This window comes from Podarcis pityusensis (genome assembly GCF_964106645.2).
Source record: "Podarcis pityusensis genome assembly, chromosome: 11".
NCBI classification, from domain to species: domain Eukaryota; kingdom Metazoa; phylum Chordata; class Lepidosauria; order Squamata; family Lacertidae; genus Podarcis; species Podarcis pityusensis.
Window position 1 is genome coordinate 59,574,179 of NC_138036.1, and position 27,790 is coordinate 59,601,968.

Consider the following 27,790-nt stretch of genomic DNA (forward strand, 5'->3'; position numbering starts at 1 on the left):
GTGTGTGTGTGTGTGTGTGTGTGTATAATAACCCCCCCAACCCCCCCCAACAATTTCAACTGGAGATCCGGTTGAAAAATCCCGCTGATACAGGATTATTGTAATTATTGTTATGTTTACAGGAGATGATTGGATGAGCAGGTTTGAGCAGGAATTTGGATAGGCAGAAGATATTAGAAATTCAATTTAAATTCATCTAATTATCTACTTCTTTCCCCCTCTTTCTGTGGTTCCTTACATTTAATAATAATAATAATAATAATAATAATAATAAACTTTTATTTACATTTTATTTTAATAATAATAAAAATCCACAGAATCCTTGGGAGGAGATACCCAAATTCCAGTCTGCAATTCCAGATGTTACGTAAATATGTGAGAAATGATTTCAGACGAGTGAAAATGCTAGCAGGATTCAAGTAAATAACAACAACAACAACAATATCAATCATAATATCAACAACAATAATATTAATAAAATCAATAATAATAATATCAATAAAATCAATAATAATAATATCAATAATAATAATAATAATAACAACTTATTTATACCCCGCTACCCTGGGTTTCTGACAACATAATGTACGATAAAGGGAAGATCAGGGGAGGAGTGGATCTCTAAGAGACCCGAATGGATCTCTAAGAAGGGAGGAAGTCAGCTCAATGGATCCATGGGAATAGGCAGGAATGTTGGGGAAATGAAAGGAAGCAGGGAAGAGGCGGTTGGGAAGTCTTGGAAAGGAAGGAAGGAAGGAAGGAAGGAAGGAAGGAAGGAAGGAAGGAAGGATCAAGGGAAGCATGGAAGGAAGGATGGAAAGAAGGAAGGAAAAAAGGAAGGACAGACGGAAGGATGGAAAGAAGGAAGGAAGGAAGTCGCCCCTCCCCAAAAAAATGAGTGATCCCCAAAGTGGACAAAAGGAAGAGAAGCAGATTATGTACATGGACAGGATGGTCGGTCAGTCAGCCCCCCAAATCGAGCAAGCCCCAACGTGGACAACCGGAAGCAGAGCACTGTACACGGACGGGATTCTCCCAGTTGCGCCCAGCTGCCTCCTCTCTCGGGAAAGCGGGCAAGCCTGGCTTTCCTGGGAGGGTGTCCTTTGAAGGGGTGCAAGGAAACAGGAAGTGGGCACCGAAGGCACACCAGAGCTCAGTCTCTGTCCATCTGTGGCGTGTGGGCGGGGTCACTTCCTCAGCGCCGGTCCCCAAGGGAGGTCCATGGGAGAAGAAGATAAAGAGCTGGTCCATTCCGAGGCCCCTGGGGAAGTCTGAGAGGGGGTGGGCAGGAAAGAAGTGACGGGTTGGGGTGGGGCCCCCCAAGTCTCCCCTCGGGCATCTCGGCTGCCCCTTCCCAAGCTGGCGGCCCTCACACCACGGTGCTGACCGAGGGGTCCGAGAGGTTGAGCTGCCCCGCGAGGTCGGTGGGGTGGTACTGCTGCGGGGGAGACAAAAGACAAGACACAGGGGAGGGCCGGCGGTCAGGCAGAGGCGGGCCAGAGTGCAGCTGAGACACACGCCACCCCTGCAGGCCGCCGCCACCCCGGCAGGAAACCGCTCAAGGAAGATTCTGTGCCTCCGAACCGGGATGCTTTCAAGGCTGCGAGCACCAAGCGGGGAATCTCCGGAGATCCACTCTCTTCCAACAAAAAAAGTCAGGGTGCCACAATGTTGGCGGAGCCAAATGTAGGGACATCCTTCCCATTTTAGGGACCCTGACATACTGCCACCCTACTAATTTTGGAACCCTGACCTGTGTCGTCATGTCCCGCCCCGTTTCCATTTGGCTCAGCTCCTTCCCGGTTGGAGCGCATCGTCCCTCAGGGATCTCCCCGGGGGGGGCAGCCACATGGGGCAGGGGCCCACTCCCCCACGCAGCGCAGCCCCTTCCCCCGGAAAGCAGCACCCGCTAGCTCAGCCATTTCGGGCCGATCCCCTTTGGAACCACCCGGCAGCTTCGACCCCTTGGCAATTTTGGGTCGATCCCCTTCAAAATCTGCTGACGACTCTCCCTTTGTGGTCGCCGAGAAACTCCCTCCAGGAAAAAAGCTCATCGACTCGGCTCGCAAAGGAGTCACTTTTTCCAAGATGGCCGGCCCTACTCCTCTCCCGCCCGGCCCTTTCCTGGGATGTCCCGGAAGGGGACGACCGGTTGTTCCCCCCACCAGCACCACCACCCGTCCCACAAGATCAAACAGGACTTTGGATACAGGACAAAAATGCATCAACATTCACAACAAGATCCCACCCTTTGTGGAGGAACTCCTGAAGCCGGGAATTCTCTACAGGGCTTTATCTGCAGCTCACGGACTCTGGGTGTGGCGGCCTCGCGGGGGTGTCTGTAGGGAGCAGGCGCATCAAAGGGATGGTCTATTACATCGAAAGCCGGCTTCGAACCCGGGGACACCGCCGAAACCACCACCCCGGGAAAGCGGGACTCCGCCCGGCCAACCCGGCCAACCCGGAGCTGCGTTTCTCCTCCTCCTCGTCCTCCCTCCGCCCTCCATGCTGGAATGCCTAGAAGGGAAAGCCACCCGAGGAAGCAGACCCTCCAAGCATCCATCTCTCTCCCAGGATAGAAGAATCCAGCCCGGTTTCTGCCGGGATCCCGGAAGGTTCCGCTGTTCCTGGGACGTCCCTATTTTCATCAGAGAAATGTTGAAAGGGGTGGAATAGGACGTCCCTATTTTCATGGGAGAAATGTCGGTGGGGATGGAATAGGACGTCCCTATTTCCATCAGAGAAATGTCGGAGGCTATGCAAATGCCCACCGCCGAGGGAGAGACATTTTTTATAAATCCCTGCGGTTACGAACGGGAGGAATAAATGGAGAGTCATGCAGGGGGAGTTTGCGAAGGCGGGAAGCCATCTTTTCTGGCCGAGACCTTTCCCCTTCTGGAATGCCACCCTCCCAGATGTCCTTTTGATGGGGAGAGAAAGAGAGGGGGGGAAATCAGAATTTCAAGATGGCTGAGAAGTTGGCTTTCACCCCAGGTGGACCTTTCGATATCTGGGACCTTTGGAAAGATGCCAAAGGGGGGGGGATGAGGTCGAACCCGATGCCCCGCCAACTCAGATACATGCATAATTGAGGGTCTTCAAAATGGGCCGGTGGTTTGGAGAGGGAGAGGGAACTTTCCTGCCCACGTGGCGACCGTTCCAGAAAGGATGATGCACAATGGGGAAAATATCTGGGAATTAAATCAAATTTTGGGGAATGATTTGGACGGGTTGCTTTGCTGCAATCGGCTCCCTGGAAACAGCTGGAATCCTGCAAATGTGGATCAGAATCCTGATTTAATAATTTTGACAGATTGCTTTGGTGTAATCTGCTCCTTGAAAATAGCTGGAATTCTGCAAATGTTGATTAGACATGGGAGGGAGGAATGAATGGATGGATGGATATTCAGAGGAAGGAATAAGTGGATGGATATTCAGAGGAAGGAATAAAGGGATGGATATTCAGCAGAACAAGGGAATGGATGGGAGGAAGGAAGGAATGGATGAATATTCAGTGGAATGAGGGAATGGATGGGAGGGAGGAATAAATTTAGCAAAATGAGGTGGAGCCGGAATGCCACGGAGTGATGGCTTGGGACACCCAACAAGGAAGAACCTGCCGTGGCAAATGGACACAAAATCGGGAAATGGATTAAAAATAAATAAAAAGGGATGAGAACGGATTGACATGCTGTTAAACTGCTTTTTAATTCTGTTTCCTCCCTTTATGGTCTTGATTTATGGGCTACTATAACCAGTGTGGTGTAGTGGTTAAGAGCGGTAGTCTTGTAATCTAGGGAACCGGGTTCGCGTCTCCGCTCCTCCACATGCAGCTGCTGGGTGACCTTGGGCCAGTCACACTTCTCTGAAGTCTCTCAGCCCCACTCACCTCACAGGGTGTTTGTTGTGGGGGAGAAAGGTAAAGGAGAATGTTAGCCCCTTTGAGACTCCTTAAAGGGAGTGAAAGGCGGGATATCAAATCCAAACTCTTCTTCTTCTACTACGGGATGCAGGTCGCGCTGTGGGTTAAACCACAGCACCTAGGACTGGCTGATCAGAAGGTCAGCGGTTCAAATCCCCGCGACGGGGTGAGCTCCCGTTTCTCAGTCCCTGCTCCTGCCAACCTAGCAGTTCGAAAGCACCTCAAAGTGCAAGTAGATAAATAGGTACTGCTCTGGTGGGAAGGTAAACAGCGTTTCCGTGCGCTGCTCTTGTTCGCCAGAAGCGGCTTAGTCATGCTGGCCACATGACCCAGAAGCTGTACGCTGGCTCCCTCGGCCAATAAAGCGAGATGAGTGCCGCAACCCCAGAGTCGTCCGGGACTGGACCTAATGGTCAGGGGTCCCTTTACCTTTTTATAGGCTACTACTACTACTGCTAATAGTAATTAATAATAAAATAAAATAATAGTAATAATAATAATCGTTCTGATGTTTCTTCTCTTTATGGGCTTGATTTATGGGCTACTACTAAAATGAGGCTGCATTTTAAGCTGTATTTAAATTAACTGTTCTTGGGTTTTTCCTATTATGTTTTCTTGTAATTTATATTTGGTGTTAGCTGCCCTGAGCCTGGCCCTGGCTGGGGAGGGCGGGGTATAAATAAAAAAGTATTATTATTATTATTATTATTATTATTATTATTACTAAATTAATTATTATGTTTTTATTAGAATTGTTTTTACTGGTTTTGTAATGTGTGTCTCTTTAAATATATATTTTTTTCAATTATTTTTTTTCTGTTTTACAATCTTGAATACTCATTTAAACATCCTTGAAATTCAAGGGTGTTTTAATGTGTTTTTTTTGGGGGGGGCTGTGACGGTGATCTTGGCACTGATATGTGAGGATTTGATGAGGAAATTCGGAGGAGAAGCGGTGAGGAATATTCAGGGCTGGTCTCCAAGAAAATGACAGTAATCTTAGCATTGATACAGGAGAATTTTCAGATGAAATCCTGAGCGGAAACAGTGAGCAATATTTGGGGCTGATCCGAGAGAGTGACCGCGATCTTCACATTGATACAGGAGGATGTTCAGAGGAAATTGTAGCCCAACGCCTTTTGGAATAAGTTTGAGAAATCATGGGAGAGGTTTTGTGAAATATATTAACTACCATTAATAATAATAATAATAATAATAATAATAATAAGTATTGTTATTATTATTTATTATTTTATTTCTGCTGCATCAAACCAACACAGCTGCCTACCTGGTGATAATAATGATAATGATGATGATTATATATATATTATATTATATTATATTATATTATATTATATTATATTATATTTTTATCATCACCACCCCCACCCCCACAATTATTGTTGCCAAAGAGCCATAACATAAATTAATAATAATAATACCCCACTCATCTGGCTGGGGAACTGCCTGCACATAGGAAAACAGCAGAAAGTCTGCAGATTGTGGAAGTTCAGGTTGTCCTGCCTTGGCCTCATTCCCAGCCTATCAACAGATTGGGATGAGGGATGCTAACAGATATCCCAGGGTCCCTATTTTGCAGGGACAGCCCAAGATCTGAAGAAGCCATGGCAGTTTCCGTTGGGTCCGGGGTTGATCCCGCTTTTCCTAAGGACATTCCTATTTTCATGGGAGAAATGTTGGCAGGTATGGAATAGAATATCTGTATTTTCATGGGAGAAACGTTGGCAGATATGGAATAGGACGTCCATATTTTCATGGGGAAAATGTCAGAGGGGATTGTAAGAGGTCTGTATTTTCATGGGAGAAATGTTGGGAGGTACCAAATAGGACGTCCATATTTTCATGGGAGAAATGTCGGCAGGTATGGAACAGGACAGGGGTTGGCAATTTTTTCTAGCAGCCGGCCGGTCTAGTGTACCACAGACCTTGTGGCGGGCTGGAGAAGTGGAACTGGGGGGTGGAGCTGGAAGAAGAGGCAAGGGGGGTCAAATTGTCCTCCTCTCCACCCCCCAGCCCCAGCTTCCCAGGGGCTGCTGCCACTGCCACCGCCGCTTCTCGTGAGTAGGGAGAGTGAGCTTGTTCGCTCGCTCTCTGGCCCGTAGAATAAGGTGACCAGTTTTCCCCCCATGAATCCGGGGATGCTTTTCAATCTCCATGGATTTTGTAGGATTTGTAAATCCGGGGACGGTCCCTGGGAAACAGGGACACCTGGGAACCTTACCCTAGGGGCACCAGGGCGGCAGGTGGCAGTGGCGGAAGAGGCCGAGCGGCGGCGGGAGGAAGAGGCGTAGTGAAGCCAGAACCCAGGATTATTGGCAACAACGATGGGACAAAGAGGCCGAGAGGTGGCGGCTCGACCAATCCCACACTGCGCCCAGATCCTAGCACAGGGTGGGGCCGTTCATGCCGATCAAATGCCGCCGGAGCAAACCGGGTGTGGCGTTGGAGCAGCTGAGCCGCCACCGCTCTTGGTCCCATCAGTGTTGCCGAGAATTACGGATCCGGCTTCCCGGATTGAGGACCCGGGTAGGCCTGATACATAGCTGTCAATGATTCCCTTTTTTAAAGGGAAATTCCCTTATTCCAAATAGGATTCCTCGCACGAAAAAGGAAAAGTTGACAGCTATGGCCGGATCTGGCCCGGGGGGACTTGGGTTGCCGGTTCTGTCGGGTCAATGTCAGAGAGGACGGCCAGACGCCCCTGTTTCCACGGGAGAAACGTTGGCGCGGGCTAAGCAATGGAGCTCGGCCGTCCGCCCGACGACGGAGGGCCCCTCCCCCGCCTTGTCGTTTCCAAGGAAGCCACGGACGGAAAGCACAGGTAAAGAAGGTGACGAGAGACACGGCGCCAGGCGAGGCCATGACCCTTGCCTGAATCCCACAGAAAGTGCAGAGGCGGGAGACGGCTGGAGATGGCGGGGCAGGGGACAGATGAGGGGAAGACGGCACGGCGAGGCCATGACCCTTGCCTGAATCCCACAGAAAGTGCAGAGGCGGGAGACGGCTGGAGATGGCGGGGCAGGGGACAGATGAGGGGAAGACGGCACGGCGGACCGCTTTCCGGGCATGGACCAGGACGAGAAGGACTGGAAATCAAAAGGGGGGGAAAGAAAAATCTGGGTTTTTCAGGGGGTCGGAACAGAAAGGAAAACAAACCACGTACGGTGAGAAGAGGGAGCCCTCGATCTTTGGGACAGACGGTGGAGACAGACTGACAGAGGACGGACACGGGGCCATGGCAGCTGTGAGATGGTGCGGTTGATGGGATGGCAGGAGAAAGAGAGAGAGAAAGAAGGAGGGCACAACTGGTTGTCTTCTTCTTACCGTGTCTCTGCAGGACCTACGGCTCTTGAAGCTGTTGGCCAGCGTGGATGTGATGGACCTAAAAGTGGTTTTCATTCTAGGGCCTGGTTCTGCTCTAGCACTTGGTCTATCCTAAAACGAACATGTACATAAGCGGTTAGATCTCCGGACGGCCGCCACCGGCCGCCGCGTCTACACTGTGCCTCACTTTCACGGGCTGCCTTGCTCGCCTTGTGTGCTCCTCCTGCCCAACAGGGCGTCCGGGATCCGGAGGGCCCCTCCGAGCGCTGACCTTCCGAGTGGCCATCTTAGGCTCGGCCGGTCTTGGGAGCCGACCCAGACTCTGAGCGGATCCACTGTCCTTTTCACGGACATACCTGAATTACACGGGACGGGGTGGGAGAAGATCCCCTTCTTGGAATGGAATCGGAAGTCCCTCTTTTCATGGAAGGGGGAGGAACCAGACATTCCTCTCCCCCAACTCCCGGAGAAATGTCAGAGAGGATGTACAGTTGCTCTCAAACCATCCCATCTTTGGGGCAAACGGGGCAGGTTCCCGCCGAGAGGGCGATTTTGGAGGTCTTGGACGGGGTGGTTCGGTTCGGAAATACTCCAAGCATTGGTGGGAGGGGGTGGTAGGAAGACCCTGTTTTCTGGAGAGGAACGTCATGGTAGGATGTCCATAATTTGGTGGTGGGACTGTCAGAGAGGATGGTAGGATGTCCATAATTTCGTGGTAGGAATGTCAGAAAGTGTGGTAGGACGTCCATAATTTCGTGGAAGGAACGTCAGAAAGTGTGATAGGACGTCCATAATTTCGTGGGAGGAACGTCAGAGGGGATGGTAGAACATCCATAATTTCATGGGAAGAACGTCAGAGAGGATGGTAGGACGTCCATAATTTCATGGGAAGAACGTCAGAAGGTATGGTAGGACATCCATAATTGCATGGAACATCAGAAAGGTTGCTAGGATGTCCATAATTTCATGGGAGGAACGTCAAAGGAGATGGTAGGACGTCCATAATTTCATGGGAAGAACGTCAGAAAGGGTGCTAGGATGTCCATAATTTCATGGGAAGAACATCAGAAAGGGTGCTAGGACGTCCATAATTTCATGGTAGGACGTTCATAATTTCATGGGCGAACATCAGAAAGGGTGGAAGTACGTCCAACGGAAACTATACGTGAGGACCCTTTATGTGGGGTTGGGGGGTGGGGCGGGGGCGGGGCTACGAGCATCGTTGGGTTCCTGCAGCATCTCTGAGGGCCTCCTATCAGGATCTTGGAGAGGAGGGGCCCCCACCCTATTGGGGGCCGGGGATGGTCCCTGCCGGTCGCTGGCACCCTCTTCCTTCCATCTTCTAGAGGGGGGGAGAGACTTTTTCCACCTACCCCTAAATAAATAGGATCGGGGCCTTTGGTCAAGGCAGGTCCTACGGCCAGGAGATAGAGAGAAGACTGCATCAGAAGAGAAGGGAGGTCATTGTATGTTAATGGGGTGGAATGGGGGGGGGGTAAAAAATCAGAATTAAAAAAGAAAGGAAAACCAATATTGGGGGGAGGGGGTTTGAAAAGGGTATATAGGTCTCCTGAAACCGGCCGCCGGAAGCTGGGGGCTGCTTTAAGGAGGGATCCCGGGCAGGAATCCAAGAGGGGAGTTAAATGGGGAGGAGAGAGCTGAGGGTTGGGGGGGGCGGAGCAGGAATGTAAGCCATCAAGGAGGGGGGGAGAGGCCAGGGAATCAAGGGTAGCGGGCGGGCGGGAGGGAACCAGACCTGGTTTTGGGGGGGTTGGGGGGCATTTTTGGGAGTGGAACCCCCTTTCTGACCCCACCCCTTTGGGCTATGGTGGATTTTGGGGGGGTTTTAGGGGAGGGGGTCCCCGATCTGAAGCCTCTGTATTCTCCCCTTGGGGAACCCCATTTCTGACCACTCCCCCTATGGATTTAGGGATTTTTTGGGGGGGAGAGACCAGGTCTGGCTCCTCCACATCTGGGTTGGGGGGGCCAACTGGAAATGAATCCATTTCCTGCTTCTGTTCCCGATGTTCCTCTTCCCCGCCCCCACTCCCCTGTGCATGCATAGGAAAAAAGCAATTAATAGGATGGAATGGATGAAGATCTATATCTAAATATATATAGATAGGGAGATACCCCCCCATATATATATACATATATACATATATTGATCTAGAGGTATCAGTGCGTGGCTTGCCACAGTGTTGCGCCATGGCGGAAGGGTGACCAAAACCAAATAATAATAATAATAACAACAATTTATTAATTCTACCCTGCCCATGATTTCAAATAATAATTTGAAAAGAAACACCCATGTGTGTGCATATATATACACACACATACATATACATATATACATTATATATATATTATATGCATTATATATGGTTATATATATATTATATTTATATATATTATATACACATAGATAAATTATATATATATATACTATATATATATATATATACTATATTATATATATATAGGCATATATAAATAATTTATATATTATATACATATTCATATATACACACACACACATATATAATTATATATATAATATGTATATGTGCATTTATATGTATATGTATGTATGCATGTGTGTGTGTGTATACATTTTTTTATTTTTTAAAATTGATTTTTATTTTAATTGATTTTTTAAAATTGGTATTTATTGAACAAAGAAATCTTCCCGCTCGCCTACCTTCTAGCATTGTACTAGTGGCCGGAGGGTTCCTCCTGCGGAAAAGTCTTTCATTGTCAAATGGATCTCTGGAGCGTCGGCTTTCCTCGTCGGCCGTGGGGTGGGGTGGGTGGGCATGCTCGGCCCATGGCCCCCACCCAAAAAATCCTGGACCCCCCATATCTCGGACAGCCCCCCAAACCCTGGACCGGACCTGCCGTCAACTCAGGGAAGTGTTTCTCCTCTGTAGAAAGTTGGCATGTGAAAAATGGCAGTGACAATTGCGCTCAGGATGCCCTACAAAATTCGAGCCTGCAGGACGCAGGGATGGACAGACCCCAATTGACAGGACGCCCCTATTCCCATTGCAGGGGATCGAATAGGACGCCCCTATTTCCATTGGGGCATTTGCCCTCCTATTTAGGAGGGTAGGGGGCCCTCAAAGGCCTTCCCAGGATGAGTGAGGTCCCCCAGGGGTCATCCAAACCAACCCTCCGCCCTTCTGGAAGGAGTGACTCTTATGGGGTTCCCCCACCCCATAAGTGGGGGCCACGGAGAGGGCGTCCCCCTAATACTACTCCCCTTCGGCACCGTAGTGACTGTTGGGGTGAAGGAATGGGAAATGGAAAAAGACCTCCAAATTAAAAAACGGAAATTAAAAAATGGAAGTCCCACATGTGTTGGTGTTTTTTCCGGCGGTTTTGTGGGTTACCTGCCCCCCGCCAGAGGTCTCTTCTCCTCCCAAAAATGGCCTCTTCCTACCTGTAGGTTCTTCCTCCAGACGTTGACGGCAGCAAACGCCAACTGCATCTGCTTCCGTCGGGCGTCCTTGTGCCTCTTGTAGGCAATTTCGATGAAGATCAGGAAGATTCCGGCCACGATCCCACCGGCCACCAGCATGAAGACACCTGGGAGGGGTCGAAACGCGGGAGGAAGAAGGGTCAGAGAGCCGGGTTCGAAGGAAGCGCGCACACACATGCCGCCACCACAGTCGAGGGTCGTCCAGGAAGCAGAGTGAGAATCGTAATCATGGCGGCAATTGTCGTGATAGTAATAACGATGGGGATCCGGAATAAGAATAGGAATCACAAATGACAATCGTAAGAAGAAGGATAGCGATAGGGATAGGGATACTTACAAATGGTGGTGGTAGCAGTAGTAGTTAGAAATGGCAATAGTAACAATAACAGTAATATATATATAACTAATAATAATAATAATAATAATAATAATGTGAATCTAAGTTTGGCACTCATCATCATCATGATCACCACCATCATTATCATGATCACCACCACCACTATCATCTCAATAGTCTTACAGTGGTACCTCGGGTTACATATGCTTCAAGTTACATACGCTTCAGGTTACAGACTCTGCTAAGCCAGAAATACTACCTCGGGTTAAGAACTTTGCTACAGGATGAAAACAGAAATTGTGCTCCGGCGGTGCGGCAGCAGCAGGAGGCCCCATTAGCTAAAGGGGTGCTTCAAGTTAAGAACAGTTTCAGGTTAAGAATGGACCTCCGGAATGAATTAAGTACTTAACCCGAGGTACCACTGTATTCTTAAGAGCCTGGCTAAGCACCCATCACCATCATCCATCACCACCACCATCTCAATATTCTGATTCTTAAGAGCCGGGCTACATATGGGCCTAAACATTTTGTGAATCTAAGTTTGGCGCTCATTATCATCATGATCATGATCACCATCACCATCACCATGATCACCATCACCATCACCATCATCTCAATACTCTTAGTCTTAACAACCAGGCTAAGCACTGGACATTTTGTGCCTTGCCTTGGGTTGGACTGTGTCCCTCGTACCTCTTCTTCTCTGATCCCTGAGGGAAGGGAGCTCCAGAGGGGATGGGGAGGTCTAGGAACCCACCTGCCATGTTCTCAAAGGTGAGGGTGGCTGGGGCGTTGCTCCTTGAGTCGCACTCCTGGTACCTCACCCACGTCTTGTCCAGCTCTTCCATGAAGCCATTTTCGTGGAGGCTGTGGGACGGGAGGAGAGAGCTGAAGTGGGGGGTACCGCCATCTTGAATAAAATATGGATTGGGGGGTGGGGCGGGAGGCCAGGTGAAGCCCCGCCCCATGACTCTCAAATCTCTTACGGGGACCCAAGGGAGTCCTGGGAAAGCCCACTTCCTGTTCCCTAGACCACTTCCTGTCCTCCAGGAGACCAACTTGGACCAAGAAGGCTCCTCGGCCATCTCTGACAGACCCAGAGGAGGTCAGACCCAACCGGACTCCCTCTTTCTGGGTTCAATCCCGGAACATCCTGATGTTTGGGGGGCGAGGAACGTCGGAAGGGCCAGCGGGGTTCTGGTTTGATCCTGGAACACCCCAATTTTGGGGGGAGGAACTTTGGAGTGGCTGGCAGCTTTCCGGTTCGAACCCTGGATATTCTATTTTCCCGATTTCCCCCAGAGGGGATGCCTGGACCTTTCTCCCATGAAAAGAGGTCCTCTCGTGTTTCTCCTCCAGAGTGGGAAAGGGAAGTTCCGGGATTGATCCAGGATGCTCAGAGGGTCATGTGTTCTCCAACCCCACCCCCTTCCCCGGATCATTCCCGTGGGCGGGGGAGAGGGTACGGACTTGAGGATGGCCAGCGAGACGTTCTGCTTCCAGGGACTGTCCTTCCTCATTCCGATTCCGAATCCAGACCGGAAGAAGAGTTCTCCAGTGGTCACCAGGTCGCACTTCTGGGAGGCTTCGAACTCCAGGACGGCCGAGTCCCAGATGAAGGCGTGGAGCTTGCTGGGTGGAGACACAAGTGGGAACAGTAACCAGGAAAAGGGGGTCGACTTCAACGCTCCTGGCAAATTCTAGAAGCCTTCCCTCCCCCTCTTCCGATGGAGGATTTTCGCAGGATGAAGCGGTCCCGAAAGGAAAGGATCAGAAATCCCGGCAAATTCGTTCCCGAGAAATTCCTGCCAAACCTTTCCTGAGAAATACCCGCCAAACCATTTATGAGAAATTCCCACAAAACTATTTCTGAGAAATTCCCGCAAACCATTTCTGAGAAATCCCACCAAACCTTTCCTTAGGAATCCCTGCCAAACCATTTCTTAAAAATCCTACCAAACCACTCCTTAGAAATTCCTGCCAAACAATTTCTTTGAAATTCCAGCAAAATGTCTTATATATTTCTGCAAAACAATTTATTAGAAATCCCCGCAAAACATTTTGTTTAGAAATCCCAGGAAAATTTCTTAGAAACCCAGCAAACATTTCTGAGATATCCCAGACAAACAATTTCTTAGAAATCCCAGCCACATTTCTTGGAAATCCCAGCCAAATTTCTTGGAAATCCCAGCAGAATTTCTTAGAAATCTCAGCCAAACAATTTCTTAGAAATCCCAACAAAATTTCTTAGAAATCCTAGCAGAATTTCTTAGAAATCCTAGCAGAATTTCTTAGAAATCCCAGCCAAACAATTTATTAGAAATCCCAGCCAAATTCCCACAAAAAATCTTCGCCTTTGCGTTGGCTTCAAATCAGTGGGTTGTTAATTGGTCAAAATACGTGGAAATTACCTGGATGAAAAATAAAAATAAAAATGGAATTCCATAATCCAACGCCTCTTTCCCCATTGGTCCCCCATATCCTCCCAGCCCACCCGCCCGGAAAAGTCAAAGGAGTCCAACTCACTTGTCCCGGACGGCCTGGATGGCTTCGGCGGCACTTTCGTAGTTGTGCTTCTCCATGTGGCGGTACATGGTGCTGAGCTCCACCTGCCGGCGGAAGTAGATGTCCACCGAGCTCTGCTTGACCGTGGCGTAGATGAATTTGTCGGACGGGTTGCGCAGCTGGGAGAGGGGAAGGTAGGACGTCTGTATTTTGGTGGGAGAAATGCTAGAGGGGATGGTAGGACGTCCCTATTCTCATGGGATAAATGTTAGAGAAGATGGTAGGACGTCCATATTTTCATAGGAGACATGTCGGAGGCTTGGTGTTCTCCTTCCATGCTTACCCTGGGATCATTGATGCCCGTGATCCGTTCCTCGGGTCTGTCCAACACCAGGAAGGCCGCCAGGTTGGCAGTGTAAGAGGCGACGATGATCATGGCGAATCCAGCCCACACCATCCCCAGGATCCGTGCAGAGAAGCTCCGGGGAGCGCCTGGAAGAGATAGGGCAGCTCGGGATGTTCCTCAAGCATCTGAAGGACCAAAACCCTGGGGAGATAGACCTCACCCAAGCTCTCTAGTGCCACCCCTCGAGAAGACCATCTAACTGGGGAAGAACCCAGAGGGGAAGAAGCTGAGTTGGACATCCCTATTCTCGTGGGAGAAATGACGGAGGTCGGAGAAGATGGTAGGACGTCCATATTTTCATCAATGTCAAACGAGATGGTAGGACCTCCATATCAATGTCAAAGGGGATGGTAGGACCTCCCTATTTTCATCCATGTCAAAGGGGATGGTGGGACCTCCCTATTTTCATGGGAGAAATATCGGAGAAGATGAGATGGGGTCGGTGGCACCAGCCTTTGCTTTGCAGCCTCTTACGGACGGACCCATCCAGATCATTCCCACTGGAGAGACTCACCTTCTCCGATGCCAGAGTTGAGCAAGACTCCCCAGGAGAACCACATGGCAGATGACAGGGTCAGGGCATCCTCTTCCTCTTCCTCGCTGTTGACTTTGAAGCGGCCGAAGGGGCTGCAAGAGAGCAAGTGGGGCCAGCGGTCAGCCGTCCATCAAGCAGGTCTTAGAAGATGCCCCATGGAAAGAAGCTTCTGGACCTCACGGGTGTGAGGAACTCCAGAAGTCCGGGGTGGGCAGAGGGCAGAACTTTGAGGACTCCTCGGTTTCCCTCATGTCATTCGCAGGTGGAATAAGTGATGCAAAGTCAGTGGACAGAGGTCACTTTGCATCATTGATGGGTATGTAATTTGGTGACGTCTTGAGGAACAGCCCGTCCAGTTCCTTGTCCCTGCCCCCATTCATGGGTGGGAGGAAGCAGAGCTGGATAACTTTTCCTTGCTCCTCTGGGATGAGGAGGAGACCAGGAAGACCAAGGGGTAGAGGAAAGAGGCGTAGAGGAGGGAGGAGGAGACCAGGAAGACCATGAGAGGAGGGAGGAGGAAGGAGGAGGAGACTAGGAAGGCCAAGGGGCAGAAGAAAGAGGAGAAGGAGGAGGAAGGAGGAGGAGGAGGAGACCAGGAAGACCAAGGGGTAGAGGAAGAGTTAGAGGGAGGAGGAGGGGGAGGGGGAGGGGAGGAGGAAGGAAGGAGGGGAAGGGAGGAGGAGAATGAAGGAGGAAGGAGGAGGAGGGAGAAGGAGACCAGGAAGACCAAGGGGTAGAAGGAGGGGTAGAGGTATGAGGAGGAGGAGGAGAAGAAAGAGGAGGAGGGAGGAGGAGGGGGAGGGGGAGGAGGAAGAAAGGAGGAGGGAGGAGGAGGGGGAGGAGGGGGAGGAGGAGAAGGAAGGAGAAAGGAGGAGGAAGGAGGAGGAGGAGACCAGGAAGACCAAGGGGTAGAAAGAGGAGGTGGTGGAGAAGACGAGGAAGACCAAGGGGTGGCCGCAGTTACCTGAAACGGTCCAGGAGATAGAGCATCACAGCCACCACGTGGACCGAGAGGCCCACCAGGAGCCACAGGGTGCTCTGGAACGGCTGCATGAACGAGTCCAAGGTGCTGCGGGGGATTTCCTGCAACGGAGAACCGGAAGTGGGCGTCAGTAGCTGCGGAAAGACCCCAGCAGGGGTTGCTTAGGGTTCCTCACAAAGGTTGAGGAGAACGGTTCTCCTCTTCTTCTCCCCATGCCTTTCAAGGATGGACCTTGATGTCATATAATGGGTGGATTTTAATGGATGCTGATTATATTATGTTATATTGTATTATATTCACAAGAAATTCCATCGGGACTTTGCAAAGGGAAGGAGATGGACAACGGGAACGGCTTGACCAAAGCAGAGCGTGGCCACCTCTGTGGACCAAGCCCTCTGGAGGGCACAGTGATGCCTAGTGGTCGTTGGCCATGTCTACCCACCTTCTTCACCAGGATGGTGAGTCCCTGGTACTTAAAGGGCTTGGAGAACTCGATGTACTGGGCCCGCTCGTTGTTGATGGTCAAAGGAGCCACGATCATGTCCGCCTGACCGCTCAAGAGCTCCCCCATCATGCCGTTCCACTCCTTCTTGTTGCTGTTGTTCACCTGTGGTGAGACAGAGCCAGGGTGAGAAGGGCAAGGAGGTCCGTATTTCCATGGGATGAGCGTCGGTGATGATGGTAGAACGTCTGTATTTTCGTGGGATGAATGTGGGAGATGATGGTAGAACGTCCGTAATTTCATGGGATGGATGTGGGAGATGATGGTAGGACGTCCGTATTTTCATGGGATGAACGTCAAAGGGGATGGTAGGAAGTCCATAATTTCATGGGAAGAACATCAGAAAGGATGGTAGGACGTCCATAATTTCATGGGAAGAACCTCAGAGGGGATGGTAGGACGTCCATATTTTTATGGAACAAATGTCAAAGGGGATAGCAGGAAGAAGCTATGGGAAGCAGTTCATGAATGGACAACCCTCCAGGCCTCTCCTGAAGGTTCCTCAGGTCACCCCAGTATGGGCGGAAAGCCAATGGGGACAGCCAACCGATCCAGGAACGACTTCCCACAGATCCCCTTCTTCAATGGGACACCGTCTGTCCATCCCCGGCCAAGGGGCTGGACCCTCGGAGGTCTTCTGAGAAGTTGGAGGGTGGCCCGTCCGGCCTTCCCGAGGCCCGCTCACCCGCTCCTGCGTGCCAAACTTCCCGTCGCCCACCAGGTGGACCTCGTAAGTGAAGTTCATGGTCTTGGCCAGCTTGATCAGGAGGTCGACACAGAAGCCATAGCAGCAGAGCATCACGCTGGGGCGGCCTGGTGGGGCAGGAGAAAGGGGGACCATTGAGGCCCGTTCCAGAAGGTCCCCAACGGAGAGGACCTTCTCAATCGCTCCACCTCCCCATTGTTCCTGACCACCGGTCCTGCTAGCTAAGGATCATGGGAGGTGTAGGCCAACCACATCTGGAGGAGCCTGGTCTAGACTAAGAGGATCTCATCTCCACCATGCAGTGCAGACCCTCCCAAGAAGGAGAGAGGCCTGCCGCCCAATGGAGACGCTTGGCGGGGGAGCTTCTGACCCGATGCCCCGGCTGTGGGTTCGAGACATACCTGGCATGGTCTCGTTGGGCCCCGTACAGAGGACCTGCTGCACCAAGCCACCGGTGCTGTTGGTGAGGGCTTTGCACTTGCCATCGGCCAGGGTCTCCTTGACGTAGACGAACGGCTCCTGGTGAATGGTGACAATCTGAAAGAGATTGAAAGAGAGCCATCTCCTTCAACCGTTTCTGCTAAGGCTAAGCTTCTAGGCTCTCAACCATCTTGAGATGTTTGAAGGTGGTTCCCATATCTCCTTGGTCTCCTCTTCTCCATCTTCTCCTAAGTTCCTAACCGTTCCTCCGAAGGCTCATCTTCTAGACCCTCAAACATCTTGAGATGTTTGAAGATGGCCCTAACCTCCACTCAGCCTGTTCTTTTCTGAGCTAAAGAGAGCCATCTCCTTCAACCTTTCCTCTAAGCCTCAGCTTCTAGACCCTCAAACATCTTGAGATGTTTGAAGGTGGCTCCCATATCTCCTCTTCTCCATCTCCTTCAACCGTTCCTCCTAAGGCTGGGCTTCTAGACCCTCAATCATCTCGAGATCTTTGAAAATGGCCCTAACATCTCCTCTCAGCCTCCTCTTTTCTGGGCTAAAAAGAGCCATCTCCTTTGACCGTTCCTCGTAAGCCTCGGCTTCCAGACCCTCAATCATCTTGAGATGTTTGAAGGTGGCTCTCATATCTCTTGATCTCCTCTTCTCCAGCTCCTTCAACTGTTCCTCACCAGGCTGACATTAGGGAGGGAGGTGGAGCAGAGATGATACCTTGAGCTTGGTAGACATCTCATAGCCCTGGGGCGTCTCGGTTTCTCCTCCTGGCCAGATAATCTTGCGGTCGTTGGGCAGGAACTGCGGAGGTGAGGAGAGAAAGGTTGGGACCAGACCTTCTCTACCAGCCTTCCCTGTTAAACGACCATAGAGTCAGAATGGGACCCCTAAAGGTCAGCCAGTCTGACCCCCGGATCAGGCAGGGCCCTCCCATCCAGGGATACTTACATGGCTGCCGTTGTAGACGCCGACCTGCACCAACTTGTTGTTCTGCAGGTTCATGATGCTGTAGTTGGCGTACTTGCGGTCCCCATCCTCGTTGAACTCCACCCGGCCCGTCACACCCTCGGCGTACTTTGTCTGCATCAGTACCCTGGGGAGAAGGCGGGTTGATCGGGATGCAGAGGGATGGAAATGTCTCCAACGAAATTACGGACGTCTTACCATCCCCTCTGACATTTCTCCCATGAAACTACGGATGTTCTACCATCTCCTCTGATGTTTATACCACAAAATTACAGATGTCCTACCACCCCTTCTGACATTTATGCCACCAAATTATAGACATCGTACCATCATCTCCAACATTCATCCCATGAAAATACGGACATCGTACCATCCCCTCTGACGTTTATACCACAAAATTACGGATGTCCTACAATAATCTCTGACGTTTCTCCCATGAAATTCCAGACACCCCAGCACCCCCTCCATAAAGAACCCAGGTCCGAGGTGCCCAGGACGCTCTTACCTCTTGAAGAGTGGCCCCGTCTTCCAGATGTTGGTGTTCCCCACGCACCCCCTGGGTGGGTCGGTGATGTTCTCCTTCTCAAACAAGTCATGGACCGCCTGGGCCACTATGGCCACCGCGTCCCGGATGTGAGCCGACTCGTTCTTGCCGTTCATGAGCTGCAAACCGATGAGACCTGGGACGGGGGTGGGGTGGGGGGTGGAGACAGACGACTGGGTTGGCCGGGACCCCAGAGGTCATCCAGGCCAACCCACTGCAGGGCGGAGACCTCCGAATGGATTCAGAGAAGGGAAGGAGAGCACCGCTGGGTGATCAACCATGGGGCATCTGGACCATGGGGAGGGGTCCCAGGTTACCTTCTGGCGCATTGCGTAGGGCATTGCCGGAGATCTCCCGTTCCCCCACCAGCCAGACGTAGCCGGGACCTGTCATGTTTTCTTTGGCTGCGGCCGTGTAGACAGTGGTGGCGTCGTCCTCACTGGAGAAAGAGAAGAAGGCTGTTGGGATGGTAGGACGTCCGTATTTCAGTGGGAGAAACGGCAGAGGAGATGGAATAGGAGGTCCCTATTTCCATGGGAGAAACGTCAGAGGGGATGGTAGGACGTCAGCATTTTAATGGGATAAATGTCAGAGTCGGTGATGGACACCCATAATTCCATGGTAGAAACAGCAGAGGGGATGGTAGAAGTCCATATATTCATGGGATGAATTCTGGAAGGGATGAAATAGGACACCCCTATTTTCATGGGGAAATCGTCGGAGGGGATGCTAGGACATCCCTATTTTCGTGGGATGAATTCTGGCAGGGATGAAATAGGACGTCCCTGTTTTCATGGGATAAATGTCAGAGGCGATAGTGGAAGTCCATTTTTTCATGGGAGAAACATCGGAGGGGCTAGTAGGACATCCCTATTTTCATGGGATGAATTCTGGAAGGGATGGAATAGGAGGTCCCTATTCTCATGGGAGAAACGTCAGAGGGGATGGTACAACGTACATAATTTCGTGGGAGAAAGGTCGGAGGGGGTGGTAGGACGTCCCTATTTCCATGGGATAAATTCTGGAAGGGATGGAATTGGAAGTCCCTATTTTCATGAGACAAACCTCAGAGGGAATGGTAGGACGTCCATAATTTCATGGGAGAAACATCGGAGGAATTTGAACGAGGGAAAAATGGGGGTCGCCTCCACTCACCTGACCCCAACCATGCCCCGCCGGCCGGCCCTCACCTGGCAGACAAGATGATCACCCTGGCCTCCAGTTCCTTGGCTTCCAGGAGGAGAGACGTCACATTCTTTGTGCCCGGCTCAAACTGAAGGACCTTCTCGGCCTGCAAGGTTGGCGCGAGCAAATGGGGTCAGTCGGCTGGGCCCCGATCCCCCATGCCAGAGCCATGCTTTCCTCAGAAAGATACCTCCTTCTCTCTTTCCAAGGTCTATCTGGAAAGGACTCAGTTGTTCCTCATTTCTTTTCCTCTGTTTTTTTTTCTCCTCCCCCGTTCTTTTTTTTCTTCTTTTCTCCTGGTGGGGTTCATTTCCTCCCCACCCCCCTTAAAAAAATAAAAATCTAATTTTTTATTTTATTTCTATTTTTAAAAAAGAATCATTTTTCTTTGTTGTTGCACTGGGCATGCAAACAGAAGTCACTCCAGCCCCAAAAGAAGGTCGTGCATTGGTACAGGAAAGAGGAAAAAAGGCATATATAGAGATACACAGCGACCGCCAAAGTGATTCCACCTACCGAGGCAAATTGATTTCTTGCTATTTGTTTGTTTTGCAAAATTTTCAAAAAAATGTTTTGCATAATTTGCAAAAAAAAAAAAAAATTATTGCAAAATTTGCAATTAATTTTTCCAAAATTTGCAAACCTTTTTTTTTTTTTTTTGGCAAATTCTGCAGAATCCCCGCTGTATCGTGAATTGCCGAGCTGCCTTTTTCACTCCGCTGTCACCGTCTTTGCGACGGCGAGGGAGCCCCTCGGGCGGCGACTGCACATATCCATATATTGGTTGGCTGGCTGGTTTCGCAATGTAGTTGACTGCTCAAACACCTGTTGCTTTTCTAAAAGACCAAAAAAAATAATTTAAAAAAACAACAACAGGAAAAGGTGAGAAAGGGGGAGGGGAAAAACACGCAAGGGGTCCGCCTTGCAAGGGAATCGAAGTGAGCATCTCGCATTTCCTGTTGGGACAGGAAGGGGCAGAGCAGGAAGAGGAGAGCAGGAAGGGGGAATCAGATGGTCCAGGAGGAAACAAGGGTGGGGGGGATAAACTCGCAAATTCGCTCTGGCTCCACATGCATGGTCTTCCGAAGAAAGACGTCCAGGATGGGATTGCTCCTCAAACTCAAGCTCAAACCAAGCATATCTCAACGGAAAAGAACGTGCGACCCAAAAAAACCCCCAATGGAGTCTGCTTGCTGGCTCCAGAGATATTTTTATTTTTTTTCCCTTAAAAAAATAATATATATGTATATATCTCTCTAAAATTTATTCTGATTTTTTGTGGGGTGCCCTTGGGCCTAGGCGGCCTGATTGATGAATTTAATGAATTTTTTATTTTAATTTTTTTGCTCGTTAGGTTGGTGGGCGGCGTGCATTTCCATGCAAATATACCTTGGGTCCTCGCTTGTTGTCAAAGGATAGCGGTTCGAGGCTGTCAAAGCTCCTTTTTTTACTCTGATGGATAATGTGCACAGAGAAAATATGCAGACACAGAAGAAGATTATAAACAGTTGAAAGAAAAAAGACGGGCACTCAAAGCAAATCCCATATCCAACTCCTCCTGATCCGGGGTGGGGTGGGGGTGTAACAGAGGAGCGGGGAAAAACCGCTACAAGCTTTTCTATTCAGTTTCCTGCAAAGTTTCCTACAAACTTTCCAACAAGGTTTCCTATTAAGTTTCCAACAAGGTTTCCTGCACAGTTTCCTACAAGGTTTCCTATTAAGTTTCCTGCAAAGTTTCCTATTAATTTTCCTACAAACTTTCCAACAAGGTTTCCTATTAAGTTTCCTATTAAGTTTTCTACTAAGTTTCCTACAAGGTTTCCTACTAAGTTTCCTACAAAGTTTCCTACTAAGTTTCCTACAAGGTTTCCTACTAAGTTTCCTACAAGGTTTCCTATTAAGTTTCCTTCAAAGTTTCCTGTTAAATTTTCTGCAAATTTTCCTACAAATTTTCCTATTAAGTTTCCTACAAGTTTTCCTGCAAAATTTCCTACAAGGTTTCCTATTAAGTTTCCTACAAGGTTTCCTATTCAATTTCCTGCACAGTTTCCTAGAAGGTTTCCTATTAAGTTTCCTACAAACTTTCCAACAAGGTTTCCTACTAAGTTTCCTACAAGGTTTCCTATTAAGTTTCCTACTACGTTTCCTACAAGGTTTCCTATTAAGTTTCCTACTAAGTTTCCTACAAGGTTTCCTATTAAGTTTCCTATTAAGTTTCCTACAAGGTTTCCTACTAGGTTTTCTACAAGGTTTCCTATTACGTTTCCTGCAAAGTTTCCTATTAAGTTTCCTACAAAGTTTCCTACAAGGGTTCCTATTAAGTTTCCTTGAAAGTTTCCTGTTGAATTTCCTGCATTTTTTCCTACAAAGTTTCCTATTAAGTTTCCTTCAAGGTTTCCTATTAAATTTCCTACAAACTTTCCCGCAAGGTTTCCTATAAAGTTACTAAAACGTTTCCTAGAAGGATTCCTCTGGGGGTTACTAGAGGGGCTTCTTAAAAAGTTTCTGATGGGGGTTCCTGACCAGGTTTCCTATGGGGTTTTCCTATTAAATTTCCTACAAAATTTTCTAAGACGTTTCCTACAAGATCTCCTATGGGGATTTCCTAGGAAGTTTCCTTGGGGGTTCATGCAAGTTCTTCCTCTCCTTTAAATCGGTGAAGGTACCTTGCGAGTTTCTGAGGGCAGCTGGACATTTTCATGGGAGAAATGTTGGAGGGGATGGTGGGTTGTCCCTCTTCCCAAATGTTGGTAGACCTCTGAATGCTGGCCGCTTGGAGTGAAAAGCGGGGGCAAGGCCGCCACCCTCAGCTCCTTCCTCCCTGCAGGATTCTCGACGGCCACTGAGAAGCGGACCATGGACCGGATGTCCTGCCTTTGGTCTGATCTAGGAAGGCTTCCCATATATGTTGGCTTGGCTGACGTGGAGCCACCGCTCACCCCACCATCACCAAGGAGGCTCAGCTTCAAAGCCCCGCTCCGCCACTTCCGCCGTAGAAATGTCAGAGAGGATGGAGCCACGCGGGCTCCCAACCCAGGAGAGAAGGAATTGGATCTTCAGAAGAAGCTCGGATTGGGGGAAGTTGTGGATGATTGGACCTTTTATGGTGTTATTCTAGATGCTGGAGCGTCTGGGGCAACCCAGTCTGATGGGTGGGGGTATAGATGACAAAATTATGACCATTAACACTGATCAGATTGTTGCATTGACCATGAACTTCTTTGGAAAAGAGGAAGGAAGCAGGTAAAGGGAGCTGCCTATCCCTGCCTCACAAGTCTCTCTTGGGGCTCCTTCCCAACTCTATGATTCCATCTTGAGGTTCCTGCCTTGGTTGAACCAGACAACCATTCCATGATTCTATGTTGAGTTGCCTGCATTGTTTGGACCAGACAACCCTTCCAGGTCTCTTCCAACTCTATGATTCTATGTTGAGATTCCTGCCTTGGTTGGATCACACAACCCTTTCAGCTCCTTCCCAAGTCCATGATCCAAGCCTACTCTCCTAGACACTCTCTTCCAATAAGGAAATGGGTTTTTGGCCCAGCTCCAGGTTACGTCTCCCCCCTCGTCTCCCCGTTTTTGCCTCTTTTGGATTTTGGATTTCATTTTTTTTTAATGTAGTCGGAGATTTCGGTTTTTTTCAACCATGGCAAAGCAAGTGAAATGAATAAAGAGTAACAAACTTTGGTCAGGGACTTAGATGGCCAGCGCCTAAGAGCACAATGTGGGTCATGTTTAACAATGGGAAGAAGAGAGAGAAGGTGTATTTACAGATGTCAATCTACACATGGACGACAAAGCGCGAGACTTTCGAGAAGAGCGTGGGTGGCGGGAAGCTACTGACCTTGGACTCTTTCTCCTCCAGGAGGGTCTCCAGCTTCTTCTGGGCCGCCCGGCCCTCGTGGTCATCGCTGACGATGAGGATGATGTGGTTCCATTTGTAGAAGCGCATCATCTCAAACCAGACATTGGACTGGTGAGAGTAAGGAGGGACCGTGCGGAGGAACGAAAGATGGATACTCTGGGGAGAGAAGGAGCCAGAGGGAGCGTCACTGCGGACCAAGCGGGGGCGTCTGGGTTGAAGCGCCATCCCTCCTACAGGGTGGAAGGAGCCTCTGGAGAAGTTCCATCTTGAGACCCCACCTGCTTCTCCAGAGAGGTCCATCCTCTGCTCATCTCCTGCTGTCTCCATGGGAAGGTGACTTGAAGATGAGATTGAGGAACATCCCTCCCTTGGGGTGGAAGAACATCTCTAATACCAGCTCCATCTAAGACCTGGCCATCTGCTTGGTCTACTGCCCTGCCTTCTCCATGGGGCTACCTTGGAAGGGGACCTGGGAACCATTGTGGAAAACAGCCCTCCTGCACAGTGGAAGGGCCTCTTTAGGAAGCCAATGGGAAAGATCTCCAGACTGACGGATGGACATTGACTCCTGAGAAGAACGAATGGCTGTATCAAAGCCTTCTCCCGCCAGATGTCCAGGAGAACGGCGGATCCCGACCAGCGGGAGCTGTGGGCTTACCTTGTCCGAGTAGATGGACATGCGCGTGGTCAAGCCAATGACCGGGATCCGGTAGAAGCCAGCAGTGTATGACACTGGCGTTGGTGTGAGGTGGTCGTTGGGAGCCGGCGGGTGACTCACCAAGATGGCGTAGACCTGTGGGAGAGACGTTTTCCCCATGGAATTACGGACGTCCTAACATTCCCCTCCGACGTTTCTCCCATGAAATTATGGACGTTCTACTATCCCCTCTGACGTTTTTCCCATGAAAATATGGACATCCTACTATCCCTTCCGACATTTCTCCCATGAAATTATGGATGTCCTATCACCTTGCTGACAAAGATCCATATAGTTCAAGCTATGGTTTTCCCACTAGTGATGTATGGAAGTGAGAGCTGGACCATCAAGAAGGCTGATCGCCGAAGAATGGATGCTTTTGAATTCTGGTGCTGGAGGAGTCTCTTGAGAGTCCCATGGACTGTAAGAAGATCCAACAGACCTATTCTGAAGGAAATCAGCCCTGTGTGCTCACTGGAAGGACAGATCCTGAAGCTGAGGCTTCAAGACTTTGGACACCTGGAAAAGACCCTGATGTTGGGAAAGATGGAGGGCACAAGGAGGAGGGCGCAAGGAGACAGAGGATGAGATGGTGGGACAGTGTTCTCAAAGCGACCAACATGAGTTTGACCAAATTGTGGGAAGCAGTGGAAGACAGGAGGGCCTGGCCTGCTCTGGTCCATGGGGTCACAAAGAATCGGACATGACTAAACGACTCAACAATAACAACAAGAAGCCATTCCCCTCCGACGTTTCTCCCATTAAATTATGGACGTCCTCGAATGCCCAGGCTTTGACAGGCGGAGAGAGAAGCCGGCCGAGCCAGATTGCAAGATAATATGATTTCCTTAACCGCACATTAAAGGCCTAAATGCCATTTCCCCTCCAGGGACCATTTATGATGAAATGGTCTGGCGAGAAGGAGACGAAGAGCAATCGATGGAAGGAGCCAACCCTATGGAAGCAACTGAGATGGCGTTTCCGTGGAAACTTCCTCCTCCCTTTGCTGGCTTCTCCTATAAATGGCCTTTTCTGCTCCGTTTGGGGGAAGAAGGAAGTCTGTAAATGTCGATCAGGTCTGCAATTTGGGTGGCTTCAAAGGAGATCCCAAATGAGATGTAAATGGGGTCAAAATAGCACCATTTGATGACTTGGGGACCCGGTTTGTTCCTTGGGAAATGGGCTGTGTTGGGGTATTTTTAAGGTCCCAATATGTGGGTGTGTAAGAGGGAGGGGGGGGGAGAGAAGGAGAAAAAGAGAAAAGAGAGGGGAGAGCGAGGGAGGGAGGGAGAGAATGAGAGAGGGGAGAGAGGTAGGATAAGAAATAAAGAGGGAAAGAGAGGGAGAGAAAGAGAGGGAGAGAAAGAAAGAAAAAGAAAGAGGGAGAGAGAGGGAGGAAAAGGGGAGAGAAAGGGGGGAAGGTAGGGAGAGAAATAAAGAGAGAGAGAGAGAAAGAAAAAGAAAGAGGGTAGGCAGAGACAGGGAGAGGAGGAGAAAAAGTAAAGAGAGAAAGAGAGGGGGAGCAAGGGGGGAGAGAAAATAAGGGAGAGAAAGAGAGAGGGGACAAATAAAGAGAGAAAGAGAGAAAGAGAGAGAGAGGGAGGGAGGGATAGAAAAAGAGGGAGAAAGAGGGAGAGAGGGAGGGGGAGAGGGAGGAAGGAGAAAAAATAAAGAGAGAACAAGAGAGGGGAGAGAGAAATAAAGAGGGGAAAAGAGTGAAAGAGAGGGAGAGAAAGAAAAATAAAGAGGGAGGGAGTGGGAGGTAGAGAAGGAGAAAAAATAAAGAGAGAAAGAGAGGGGAGCGAGGGAGGAAGAGAAAAAAGTAGAGAAATAGAGAGGGGAGAGAGGGGGAGAAATAAAGAGCAAAAGAGAGAAAGAGAGAGAAAAGGGGAAAAGAAAGAGAGGGAGGGATAGAAAAAGAGGGAGAAAGAGGGGGAGAGGGAGGGGGGAGAGGTAAGGAGAGAAATAAAGAGGGAAAGGGGGAGAGAAAGAAATAGAGAGAGGGAGGGAGGTGGCAGAGAAGGAGAAAAAATAAAGAGAGGGGGAGAGAGAGAGAGAGAGAGAGAGAGAGAGAGAGAGAAAGAAAGAAAGAAAGAAAGAAAGAAAGAAAGAAAGAAAGAAAGAAAGGGGGGTTGTCCCTGGGCTGGTGCCCCAAGCCAAGAGGCTGGTTCATAGGGTCAAGGAGTTGTTGGCTGGCCCTTAGTAGGGTCAAGAAGTCCCTAGGCCAGTCCTTAGAGCTGAAGGTTCCCTAGGTTGGTTTCTAAAGCCAAGGGCTCCCTGGGCTGGCCCCCCAAGCCTGATCCATAGGGTCCCTGGGTGCTCAATAGTAGGGCCAAGGGGCCTCTGGTCGTCTCTTAGGGCTGAAGGTTCCCTAGGTTGGTTTCTAAAGCCAAGGGCTCCCTAGGTTGGTGCCCCAAGCCCACAGTCTGGACCATAGGGACAAGAGGTCCTTGGCCAGTCCTGAGTAGAACCATGGGGTCCCTAGGCCAGTCCTTAGGGCGGTAGGGTCCCTAGGTTGATCTCTGTGGCCTGCAGGTTCCTAGGTTGGTGCCCCAAGCCACAGTCCACAGGATCCAGGGGCCCCTGGGTGGTCCTTTCTGGGGCCAACCAGTCCACCAGGTCAAGAGCTTGGCCCATCACGTCGAGGAGGAGTCCCTAGGGGGTTCTTGGGCGGCGCGGTGCGGCTACCTGGCTGGAGATGAGGTCCTCGCAGACGGAGAGGGCCATCTGGATGGCGTTGGGCTTGTGGGTGACGGAGGTGGCGTTGAGCTGGATCTTCCAGGTGCCATGGCGCTTGTTGGCCTGGTTGATGGCCTCGCGGAAGACCTGCTCGTGCCTCTTGGTGCTCAGCACCGCCCCGATGTTCACCACCTTGGGCTCGCAGCCCCCCCGCGCCACCGAGAAGCACAGCAGCACGGCCAGCAGCAGGAGGCGCATGGCGGTCACCCCACCGTCGCCCGGCGCAGCCCAAGGGCCCCCCAGGCGGCGGAGAACTGCCACGCAAGAGGGTCTATCCGTGGTCCTGAAGCGGCCCTGTGGAAGAAGCAGAGGCGGCTGCTGTCCCTGGTGCTGAATTGGCCCTTTGCAAAGGCCGCTGTCCCTGGTGCTGAATTGCCACCGCTGGCAAAAAACGTCACAGTCCCTGGTGCTGAATCGCCCCCCCCTTGCAAAAAGACGCTGCCCCTGGTGACGAATTGGCCCCTTTGCACAACGCCGCTGTCCTGTTGCTGAATTGGGGCCCTCCTGCAAAAACACCGCAGCTGTCCCTGGTGTTGAATTGCCACCCCCGTTTGCAAGCAGCCGCCGGATCTCCCCGCAAAAAACCCAAAAAAAACGCAATGGCGCTGAAGCGCAATGGCGTTGTCCGCCGCGCCGAA

The 27,790-nt window shown here is 50.2% G+C and overlaps 1 protein-coding gene across 8 annotated transcripts; it reads right to left on the reverse strand.

The window, feature by feature from the left end:
• Window positions 1-259: 259 nt before the first annotated feature.
• LOC308458892 (glutamate receptor ionotropic, NMDA 1-like) lies at window positions 260-27,587 on the reverse strand. Of its 8 annotated transcripts, XR_013977762.1 has the most exons (22): window positions 27,102-27,587; window positions 24,375-24,509; window positions 23,696-23,872; window positions 21,241-21,303; window positions 19,857-19,957; window positions 18,984-19,105; window positions 18,628-18,802; window positions 18,105-18,249; window positions 17,874-17,957; window positions 17,123-17,258; window positions 16,701-16,828; window positions 15,956-16,120; window positions 15,496-15,614; window positions 14,511-14,623; window positions 13,934-14,082; window positions 13,612-13,769; window positions 12,556-12,717; window positions 11,843-11,952; window positions 10,710-10,855; window positions 7,268-7,378; window positions 2,249-2,339; window positions 260-1,438 (listed from the first exon to the last, which is right to left on the reverse strand). XR_013977762.1 is itself a non-coding variant. In XM_080973748.1 (21 exons), exons 1-21 carry the CDS (start codon window positions 27,348-27,350, stop codon window positions 1,370-1,372), a joined length of 2,817 nt encoding a protein of 938 aa, XP_080829874.1. In that variant the 5' UTR covers window positions 27,351-27,587; the 3' UTR covers window positions 260-1,369. The 8 variants fall into 8 exon arrangements, 6 of the variants coding, with proteins under 6 accessions (XP_080829874.1, XP_080829876.1, XP_080829875.1 ...); XR_013977761.1 differs by lacking the exon at window positions 7,268-7,378; XM_080973748.1 differs by lacking the exon at window positions 2,249-2,339.
• Between the last annotated feature and the right edge of the window lie 203 nt (window positions 27,588-27,790).

Bases quoted from the DNA above. Each gene is read 5' to 3' on its own strand.
- LOC308458892 (XM_080973746.1), bottom strand. From the start codon at position 27,350: ATGCGCCTCCTGCTGCTGGCCGTGCTGCTGTGCTTCTCGGTGGCGCGG. The intron at 21,304-23,695 runs GTCAGTAGCTTC...ATTATCCATCAG, and splicing joins TGGAGGAGAAAGAGTCCAAG to AGTAAAAAAAGGAGCTTTGA. The intron at 18,250-18,627 runs GTAAGAGCGTCC...CCTTCTCCCCAG, and splicing joins ACGGGGCCACTCTTCAAGAG to GGTACTGATGCAGACAAAGT.